Source organism: Octopus bimaculoides, chromosome 9, assembly GCF_046866305.1.
Source record: "Octopus bimaculoides isolate indiv1 chromosome 9, ASM4686630v1, whole genome shotgun sequence".
Classification (NCBI taxonomy): Eukaryota; Metazoa; Mollusca; class Cephalopoda; order Octopoda; family Octopodidae; genus Octopus; species Octopus bimaculoides.
In genome coordinates, this window is record NC_142936.1 from 10541629 (window position 1) to 10553579 (window position 11951).

Genomic DNA, 11951 nt, shown 5'->3' on the forward strand with positions numbered 1-11951 from the left:
TAGTTTAACAAAGAAATTTTATTTCATTTCAGCTCAAATGACATAGCTTGTTTTAAGTTTAAAAAAAAAAAAAAAAATTCTAATCAAGAACAAATACATCTACATGAATGTCTCTGCATGAAACAAAGACATGGAAAATAAAGGTAAAAAAAAAATAATAATAATAAAGAGAGGCAAGGAAGTTTAGATCATTTTGGAAGCATTATCATGCTGTCACAGCCATAACCTAGAGACATTATTTATATAAACAGTTGGAAACAAGGGGTTCATATCAGAACATAATGATTTGTCAAAACTGACCAAATAGCTTTTAAAAGTTATTTTGATTATGTAACATCTGTATTTCGTAGTAGCTGCAATATTTAACACATGACCCATGTGGAGGTATCTCATATTTCTCAAGTGCAATATAGAAAATGTTTTGACTCCATTTTAAAATTTTTGCCTTTTTTTTTTCTTTGGTTTTTTTTTTGTTTAATCGTTTAGGAACAATATAGATGTGTTGGATGAGAACGTCAACCTTTCTCGGTGGTAGGTAATAAGCAGAGAACTGTAGGATTTGACGAGTGAAATGGTTTGACGATAAGTTAGGTAACATTTTGGAAGTAACAATCGAAATGAAATGTCTACTAAATGAGTGTTATTGGTAAGTTTAGCACATGTCGGAAATGTGTACAAATGAGCAATATAAAAAGACTTGGGATTCAGAAGAGAAGAGCAAAAATTATCCATGTTTGCTATATATATACACATACATCACCATACATATACATATCTACATATACATATTTACATACACATATATATACATAATACACACATGCATACGTATATACATATATATATATAGACATACATACACACACACATTGTATACATACATGCATACACACATAAATACATAAACATAAACATATATACACACATATATATATACACATGCATACACAGACACATATATACATAATATACAAATAAAACCAAAAAAAAAAAAAAAACTTTTTTCTTCTTCAGAACAGCAGTTTACTTTCAAGGATGGGTGTTGTTGGACTGATGAAATATTTAGAAGCTGGACCTCCTAATTTCAGGAAGACTGAATTTATATTTTCTTCATATTTTTTTTTTTTCATGGAAAGTCAAAAAGGAAAAAAAAAAAGTGTTAACCTTGTCTTATTCCCCTTCATTTAACATGATATTGAAGTAAGATGAAACGTGAACATTCAGATCTGTAATTGCTCTCAAACATAGTTCATCATATCAAATTTTCTTTAAAATTAGAAAATCTTTAATTCTTCCAAATTAACACTTTAAAAACTTGTAATCAGTGAATTCAAAATTATTTACTGTATTTCAGAAAGATTAGTGATGAAGAATTAAGTTCATGATTAATTAACTTTAGTTTTTTTGTTTGACATAATTTAAGTTACAATTCTATTAAGTACATGATCTGCTGGAAAAAATAAACTTTCTCCCCTTCTTTACTTAACTCTCTTATTAGCATATTTCTAATGAAATACACTCCCTTCGTTTAATTAATTTTTCAAAATTATTAGGCTGGCAGAATCAGAATGTGTCGGATAAAATATTTAGCAACATTTCTTTACATTCTGAGTTCGAACCCCACTGAGGTCATCTTTGCCTTTCAGAGTTAATAAAATCAAGTACCAGTCAAATACTAATAAAATAAAGTACTGGTCAAATACTAGGTTGATGGTATTGACTTATCCTATAATCCTAAAATTGCTGGTCTTATGCCAAAATTTGAAATGATTATTATAGTAGAACATGTATGGCACCTTGGGCAAGTGTCTTCTACTACATCACCGGGCTGACCAATGCCTTGTGAGTATGTCATTGTGTCTGTGTTTACCACCCCATCATTGCTCGATAACTAGTGCCGGTTTGTTTTACATTCCCAAAACTTAGAGGCTCGGCAAAAGAGACTGATGGAATAAGTAACAGACATTAAAAAAAAAAAAAACATAAGTAAGGGTGTTGATTTATTCAACTAAAAACCTTCAAGATGGTTTTTATTCTAGCATGGCCACACTTCAATAACTGAAACAAATAAAAAAAATTTTTTTAAGTATTATCCTGAATTAGTAAATCTCAGCTTCCTACCTGTATCATGACTCTAGACATTGCTGTACCCTAACCCTAACAAAAATCCAGATCACCCTCCCCCCAAAAAATCTCTCTCCTCAACAATCCATGCACAGCTTTTAAGCAGTCAGTACCTCACCCTGGGCTATATGTCGGTTTTAAAACCATAAGAGATAAACGAATCCGTCAGAGTTGATAGCATCATTCTAACAGAAGTGTATTGTCTGATATTAAGTAAATGGCATCACGATGAAATTATGAATGAGACAAGATGGAAACAAGACAAGGTTAGCAGTGGCCCTTACCACAACACTGAAGTGCTGTAATAACGGCCCCACACGATAGATCGATGATAATTCCTCAATATCTGTAAGAGTAAATAACAAAAATATATGTAACGAGATTCTCCTCCCCACTAAGTATCTAGCAGAGGATGGTGATGGTGAACGTAGGTGGTGAAGACTGGCAGGTATCATGAGACGTTTGAAAAAGAGACATTAAAGGTTACAGACACGACAGTCTGATACCATCTCTGCAAAGTTCAAATGGTTGTCAAGGTTTTCCTTATAAAGTTAGATGGTGCTTTTGAAAGGGATGAAGTGTACATGGGATTTTTGATTGTCTGTGTGTATAGATTATATGTGTGTGCCTGTGTCTAAAGAGATATATATTTCTGTATATGTATGTGTGTGCTTTTGTATGATTACATACATTCATTACATATGTATGTACGTGTTTGTGTGTATGTATAACTGAAGAACATGCAGAGTCTGGATATTCGACACGTTGTTTGCCTGGGTTATTAAAAATATGTGTAGAGTAAGTGTATATATATGTACACAGTGTAAAGGAATGTGTATTTGTTTCTATTAAAGGAATGTGTATACTGTAGTGATTGATGGTAGATAAATAACTTTATTAATTGTGTAAGAAAATATTAGCATCTTTCCAGGTAAAATTATTACCATTATCTATAGAGTGTCTCAATTTTTCAGCAATCATCTTTTGATGTTGCCATTCGTATTTCCATTTATCAGAATCAACTCTTTGACTTTGAGCATTAAATTGGATTGGTGCTGGACAGCCATAGTGTTCTAACGTAGCCTGGTATACTTTAGGCATTTTCCCTTCTTTTTCCAGTCTCATATTCTTGTGTATCCGTTGGCAAACAAAACACTGAAAGCCTTCGATGTAGCTAATACCATTGTACTGCATGACCCCTTCATCTGACGAATACCATTCTCGATGAGCCATCAAATCCTTTAGATATTTGTTGGTGATACCAGTCTTCTTCCACTGTAAATATTTCTCATATTCTTCATCATTTCTGTTAAGGTAGAGTAAATATTTAGCCAGACTTTCTGCTGTGTCAAAGTCGTCAATGATAATAGCTGACTTTTCATGAGGGAGGAAATCCTGTAAAGAAAGTGTTACAAAAATATTTACATATTTATTCATTTCTTCATTTTTTGATTGGTTAAAACAGAAGCTTAACCCAGATTACATTTTATGAAGCAGATGAGAAATAACTTTCTTTTACTTTGAACAGGCTGCTGATTCAAGGCAGTTCTGAGTACAATTTAAACCCAAATCTCTGCATCAACCAGTTGCTAAATCAACTCTGGATAACTTTATACCTGACATAGTAGTAGTAGTAGCATTAAGCAGTGATGAGAAATAAAAAAAAAAACTTTAAATTAGTTCAAATATGTTTGTGACATTATTTACATCTGACGGATATTTGTCGTCATCTTGTTTGTTAACACGTTTCGGCTGATATACCCTCCAGCCTTCATCAGGTGTCTTGGGGAAATTTCGAACCTGGCTTCTCATTCCTAAGGTATTTTTCAATGTTATCATCATCATCATCATTATCATTATTATTCAGGTCACTGCCTGGAATCGAACTCAGAATCTTGGGGTTAGTAGCTTAGTGGTTTGTGACATATTTTAACTTCTAAAGGTAATTTCACTGCAGTCTTCTGAAAAAAAAAACTCTCACTGATGATAAAAGGTGTAAAAACATCATATCTATCTTCCTACTGATGAAGCCTAAGGAGCCAGAAATGCATCTAGGACTCCAATAGAGGATGATACTGAGAAGATAAGGTGTTCTTTACATTTTTTACCATAAGCAAGAATCTTTTTTTTCTCTACAGTGAAATTTCCCTTAGAAGTTAAAACATATTAAAAAACATATTTGAACTAAGCTAAAGTTTGTTTACATCTGATATGTTTCAACTTTTACTATGCAAGTGTCAATTTTAAAGTTATATAAGCATCTAATCTAAATGTTCTTGGCACAGAAATGTTGACTCTTTGCTTCAAATTTGTCGTTTTATTATTAATTTATTACAGAAATGAGGCATTGTGTTGCATATAAATCACTACATTAATGAGGAATGTATCACAAAAGCTTGAGATTTATATAGGAAGATATATTGTACCCAGGATATTTTAGCTGCATCATTGGATAAAACAGCTAACCATATTAGGCAGAGTTTAGCTGATTAAGAAACGAGACAACTGTGCCCAACATGTTTAGTGTAGTACAAGGTAGCAAAGGGACTTTCTTCTCTTACATCTGCTTTACATAATGTAAACAAATCTATTTTTGAATAGTGAGAGACTTACTCTAACTTTGCTGGAGCCAAGAATTACCGGTACAGTTCCAACCATAAGAGGGCGCCACAGTTTCTCAGTCATATAGTCATCACAGATTCCATTTTCCATTGAAAAAGCAAACTTATATTTAGCAATAAGCTTGTAAAAGTCCTTATGAGACATTCCATTGATTGGGTCAACTAAACTGAAATTGTAAACAAAGAAATAATTAAGAAAGAAACCAGATAGAATTGTAATTATTATAAACACAAACAAACAAACTGCCCAACATGATCCATACTCTTGATATCAAGAAATGGAATATGGAGTGAAACTAAATTATTTTTGAAGCCAAAATTACAGAAATTTTTTTCGCTTTTATTCTTAGGCGCAGGAGTGGCTGTGTGGTAAGTAGCTTGCTTACCAACCACATGGTTCTGGGTTCAGTCCCACTGCATGGCACCTTGGGCAAGTGTCTTCTACTATAGTCTCGGGCCGACCAAAGCCTTGTGAGTGGATTTGGTAGACGGAAACTGAAAGAATTAAGAGGATATTTTCATCAGTGTCACTGTTGGACAAGGTGAAAGTTCATTGATGCTCACCTGGAACACAAAGTAAAAAAAAAAAAAGAAATCAATGTAAAATCACAGTATATAGCAAACTATCATGGAAGCCACCCTTAAAAGGTCCAATCTAATTGGCTGGTATGAAAACCAGCCAGCCAATCTCGAGGCTTGTATCTTTGGGCCAACAGATTGGCCCCAATTGTCTTCTTTGTCGTTTGACTTTTTCAGCCAATAGACCAGCCCTGTTGTCTCCTAAGTGTTAAAGAAAAAAAAAATTGATAAATGATGATGTATACATAAAAGGCTACTTACTGCTTTGGTAAATCTTTGTTATGGAGGCAGCTGCCATAAGAATCAATTTTCATATATTTCTGTAAATATTTCACATAGGTGTCCCTGTCGGAGGGCGTGTCACAATCACTGTGAACGTATAAAATGGGAGCAAGTTCACTTTGGTACTTTGTCTTTTCCGATGTTGGTAGGAGATAAGTTGTATCTTGAAGCCATTCAAGTGTAGGTAAATGCTGTGTAGAAATGGGGTAGTCTGATTCTCGTCGAAACGTGCACGTATGATTAAACAAAGTCATGATGGGTTTGTGAGAAAAGAGGTAATTGTTCTTTGGTGACTCTTCGTGTAAAAGTGCCCATTCATGATGAGGTTTTCTTGGCAAAGGTAAATCCTCAGGAGTGAAATCTGTGCCGTAAAACATAAAAACCTACAAAATTTGAGAAAAAAAACAAAAAAAAAACATCAGTGATATAGGTGCAGGAGTGGCTGTGTGGTAAGTAGCTTGCTTACCAACCACATGGTTCTGGGTTCAGTCCCACTGCGTGCCACCTTGGGTATGTGTCTTCTACTATAGCCTCAGGCCGACCAAAGCCTTGTGAGTGGATTTGGTAGACGGAAACTGAAAGAAGCCCGTTGTATGTATGTATGTATGCATGTGTATATGTTTGTGTGTCTGTGTTTGCCCTCCCAACATCGAGTGACAACCGATGGTGGTATGTTTACGTCCCCTGGAACTTAGTGGTTCAGCAAAAAGGACCGATAGAATAAGTACTAGGCTTACAAAGAATAAGTCCTAGGGTTGATTTGCTCCACTAAAGGCGGTGCTCCAGCATGGTCACAGTCAAATGACTGAAACAAGTAAAAGAGTAAAGAGATATCCTTTGTTTAAATACAAGATAATTTTGGGGTTATTGCAAAAGGTACTTACTCATAGAACCATGTAGTGAGACCAAACTCAAAACCATGTGTTTGGGAAGCAAACTTCTTAACCACACAGCCACACTTTATATCATCATCATCATCATCATCGTTTAACGTCCACTTTCCATGCTAGCATTGGTTGGACGGTTTGACTGAGGACTGCTGAACCAGATGGCTGCACCAGGCTCCAATCTGATCGAGCAGAGTTTCTACAGTTGGATGCCCTTCCTAATGCCAACCACTCCAAGAGTGTAGTGGGTGCTTTTACATGCCACCGGCACGAGGACCAGTCAGGCGGTACTGGCAACGGTCACGCACAAATGGTATTTTTTACGTGCCACCAGCATAGGAGTCAGTCCAGCGGCACTGGCAACAACCTTGCTTGAATGTTTTTTCATGTGCTACCGGCACAAGTGCCAGTAAGGCAACGCTGGTTACGTTCATGCTCAAATGGTGCTTTTTACATGCCACCGGCACAGAAGCCAGACAGCTGCTTTGGTAATGATCCTACTCGGATGGTGCTGTTAGTGCTCCACTGGCACGGGTGCCAGTCATCGAATTTGGTTCAATTTCGATTTCACCTGCCCCAACAGGTCTTCGCAAGCAGAGTTTAGTGTCCAATGAAGGAAGGTTGGTATGGGTGCCAGTCGTCGAATTTGGTTCAATATATATATAGTACCTGTAAATAGCATAGTATGTATGTGTATATACATATATATATATATTTAGTATACACACGATCTATATCTATAAGATTCACTGCGTATGTGTGTGTTTTCATACATGTTTAGAACTTTACAGCACTTGCAGATTAGTAAAGTCTTTGGATTATAAAGACAGGGTGACATGGAGAGTTGTGTCATGTATATAAAGTTAATTAAATTGAAAGGAGATCATGAATGAACAGAAGAAAATGATTCGGTCCACTTACCTTTGTGTTTGGGTGATTTTTATAATGTCTGTCTTCAGTGAACACACAAGTGACATTCTTGCACTTGAAAACATTGAACTGTTCCCCAGTGAATTTAGTCCACCACAGTATAATTGGGTGAGCAATGTTTTCTTGAAGAGCATCTGCAGAGCCTAATTTATGATGGTCAACTTCTGGAATTTAATACAAGCCAAGCATGTTTAGAACTAAACAAATTCTTTCAAAAATATATGATACTTTTAATGAGAAGTTACAAATCTGACTGAACTTTAAAAGGTGGGGAAAACTCCAAACAGGCTGTTTTATATCATAGATGATAAAGGGATATGGGCAGTAGGGGTAACTTAAAGATGATTTTGGAAGAATAAAAGAAATGAAATCTGAGTCTAGGAGGCTTTATAGATGAATCAATTCAGTGTTAGGATAGTTCAAAATTTGTATTATAGGTATTTCCAAACAATCCCGACATGGAAAAGTAGTTGGACAAGGATAATGGAAAATGCCTGATAAAAGAAAAGGTGAAAATTCATACCTTTGAAAACCATGGGTTCATTGATGAAGACCTTCTCCTCTCCAGTGATAAGCATCTGAAATATTTAAATGAAATGTTTTATAACATATTTAAATAAATGATAATGAAGGAAGTAATATTTTTCTCTTATAGGGCTTTCCTATAAGGTTGTTATCCACCCCTGATTGGAACTCTCCCGTATGACATGTACGCATGCTCAGTGACTTGCTTTAACAGTTGCAATCAGCTGAATGCACATTGACAGTGACATTTGACATAATTACCCACACTCTGTGGTCAGGATTCTTTTTTTGGTTTGATGTCGGTATCGAAGGGATTACCAGACACTGGACAATACAGTGAGAGCAGCTTTCACTCACATCGTGGTATTCGATGCTGTGTACGTGTCTGTCGTGGTAAAATATGCCACTCCTTAACTGTTGCTTTACTTTCATCCGTAGCACGAGGTAATTATGTCATTATCTGTGAAATTCGGCAACTTACAAAGATCTTTAGATCAGGCTATACTTCACCGAGAGGAGATATAAGCTTCTGCTTATTCCTGTCTGAAGTATCGTCTGATACTTCAGACTTATCGTCCGATGAATTTACTTTGTTGATATAGACAGAATTTTTATACTTTTCAACCTTTCAATCAAGTCCGCCTTTCTTCCAGTAACATACTGTCCATATAATCTTAAATATTTCTGTAACTCAGGCACAGTAAGTACTTCGATAGCTGAATCATCAAGCTGCTTTATATCCATGATAAGATGTAAAACAATAACAATAGCGTGGGTTAGCCTCCGGAAGTTTAATTATCTACATGGAGCGCCGCCTAGCCAAGGGAGATAACCTACTTATAGGAAAGCCCTATAACAAAGAGGACATTGGCTTTCTTCTATAAAGTTCTTGATGCAGTTTAATGCTTGAAGATTTTCCTTGAATTCTAGAGGTTGTTAACTCTTTAGCATTTAAAGTGGCCATATCCAATTCAAATATTACATCTGTTTTATATGACTGACCATATTCAGTCTTTCACACTTACCCTACAATGTTAGATTAAAAATAAACAAGCACATCATTGAAACCTCAACAGAGAGAGAGATAATGCATGAGTAATTCAAAACAATGTGAATAAATAAGCATTACATTTAACAGAATAATCTGAACGCTAAAGGTTAAAAAAAAAAAGGCTTTATATGAAAAATATCACATCAAGAAAACTTGGCTTTCTATTTAAAATGATTATTTTGTTTCCCCATTTTGCAAATTTCCTTTAATAAATGTGCCCTGATAACCACAAAATTTGAATTTAGAAACTTTCTTCCTTTTCGTCTGGTGAAAAGCATTGAGAAACTCTAGGCTGTACTTCATGAAAAAGAGTGACTCTGTTTCAAATGTCATATTTCCTTTCATTATATGAGAGTCACATATTTATGTAATGTATAATATACACCTCGAAAACCGTCTTTGTATTAATTCATCTTCAATACTTTGGTGTTACTGTGCACAAGCTCACAATATCAAGATTCATGAAAATGCTGTGAAAATTTTATACAGGCTCAAATGATTCTTGATACGAAGACACAAATCTGCATCCTGTAGCAATGACTAACTTCTTTTTAGGTCTCACATGATTCATTATTGCCTCTGATATTTAGCTGAAACAATCCTCCATCAGTTGTCAAGTGATGGTGTGGGGACAAACACAGACACACACATATATATGCATAAAATGGGCTTCTTTCAGTTTCCATCTACCAAATTCACTCACAAGGCTTTGGTCGGCCCGAGGCTGTAGAAGACACTTGTCTAAGGTGCCACACAGTGGGACTGAACCTGGAATCACATGAACTGTTAACATCTTCATTATGGCCTCACCACTGGCCTTGGTGAAAAGAAATCTTTCAGCTCATCATCATCATCATGTTTTCCATACTCTAGCCTGTCAGTACCTGGTATAAAGCCACCTTCCCTTTCCTGATACTCCCTTCCCCTATTTAGTCACAGGGATTCCTTTCCTTTCTATTGTTCTTTCTCTGTCTTGTTTGGAAACCTCACTAATGGACAGTTGTATAAGTTGGACAGTTTCATAGGATTCAGTGAGCTGCCGGGAAGCACCAAGCCCCAGTGTCACCTTTGGCATGGTTTCTATGGCTGGATGCCCTTTTAGTTTTCATATTTTCCAGTGGTGTTCTCTGCCTATTATTTTAACTTCATCCCACATGTGGAGGTGGTCTCCATTTTTCCATACATGATCGGCTATACCTGATTTATCAATATCTCCTCGTGTCACAGCTTTGTGATGTTCCTCTACCCTTATTTTGAGGGGGCGACATGTTTCACCTTTGTATAACCTACCACAGCTGCATGGGATGGAGTACACGCAATTCTTGGTCATATTCTCTTCTATTCGAAGGAGATATTTGTGAAGCATTGTATTACTTTTGAATACTGTCCTGATGTCATATGGGCTGCATATCTTTTGTATCTTTTCGGAGAGGCCTTTCACATAGGGTAGACAGACTGTGGACAATTTATTGGTTTCCTCCTATCTTTTTTCATAACTGGAGTGGAGAGTATGTTTTTGGGGTAGTTGTTGCTTAATAGATTGTTACTGAGCTTGATCATTTCTTTGTGGTGGGTATTACGATCACTACTTATATTCATTGCTCGATGTTTCAGGCTCTGAGCAATCCCTCTCTTTACACTGTATGGATGGTGGGAGTTGAAGTTGAGGTATCATCCAGTGAAAGTCGGCTTGCGGTATATGGATGAACTGAATCCATACTTGGTGGGTGTGTTATTAATATGTCCAGGAATGCTAGCTGATTGTCTTTTTCTTTTTCCATTGTGAACTGTATGGATGGCTTTATTGAGTTCACATGATCTAACAGCACATGGACATCTTCCTGGTGGGGCCAGAGTATAAAGATGTCATCAACATATCGCAGCCATAGGATTGGTTTTAGTGGTGTTGATCCTAAAGCCAAATTCTCAAAATATTCCATGTATATATTGGTTATTACCGGTGATAATGGCAAACCCATAGCTAAACCCTCCTCTAGTCGATATATATCAGTGTCCATACTAAAGTAGGTAGTTTCTACACAGAAGATCAACGTTACCATCAAGTTTCTTATTGGTATACTAGTGTGTTCTTTTAGATGGGTGTCTGTCACTAGTTTTTTCTTGAATCACCGATAGTGCTTCACCAGTTGGGACTTTGGTGAACAGACTTATCACATCTAGACTCACCATCTGGTTGGATTCAATGGGGGTATCCATGATCAATTCTGTGAAGCAGATGGAATTCTTCACATACGATGTTGACTTTCCTGCAAATGGACTGATTATATCCACAAGGAAGCGGCTCAGTGGACGACATGCTGAACCTCTACAGCTCACTATAGGTCTTAGTGGAATACCTTCCTTGTGAATCTTAGGGAGACCGTACATGTGTGGTAGTTTACTGTAGTGTTGAGTCAGTTGTCTGTACTTCATTGGTGTAAAGTGATCCTTGCTCTCGATCAAGATCTGTGACAACTTCCTCTGTTTTCTTTACTTTGCTGTAGCTACCATTACTTATAAGACTTGCCAGTGTTCATCACCGCTATAGCATTTCCCTTGTCTGCTGGAAGTATTACGATGGAATTGTCACTCTGTAGTCTTTTCATAGCAAACGTTTCTTCCTTAGTGATGTTTGGTTTGAGAAGTTTCGCTTTTTCTAGTACCTGTCTCACTTTCCACGTTAGTTTATCTCCTTGAGCTTTTGGTATCTTTATGGCTATCTCTTCAATAGGGGCTATTACGTCCAAGTATGGAATGCGCTTGGTGTTCTCACTACATAAATAAATGAAGCTTGTACGAAACGTACGTACTGCTATAACCTAATACATTTTTGTTGCTTTCCTTCAAATTTAATTCACCAAATCTCTTGATTTTATTTTTGGATTTTACCCTACCAAATTCTGGTGCCACAAACATTTTAAGTACCACATTTAATCTTTTGATTAAATCTAT

General features: G+C 36.2%; 1 protein-coding gene across 1 annotated transcript in view; it reads right to left on the bottom strand.

Moving 5' to 3' along the window:
* Positions 1-11951, bottom strand: part of LOC106871662 (GDP-fucose protein O-fucosyltransferase 3) — a 14651-nt gene continuing 2700 nt past the window's right edge. Inside the window, exons 2-6 of the mRNA XM_089357125.1 lie at positions 7947-8001; positions 7415-7587; positions 5586-5989; positions 4738-4912; positions 1-3519 (exon numbers count right to left, since the gene is read on the bottom strand). Coding sequence (XP_089213251.1) covers positions 3022-3519; positions 4738-4912; positions 5586-5989; positions 7415-7587; positions 7947-8001 — 1305 coding nt within the window. The 3' untranslated portion in view covers positions 1-3021. The remainder of the gene's footprint in view (positions 3520-4737; positions 4913-5585; positions 5990-7414; positions 7588-7946; positions 8002-11951) is intronic.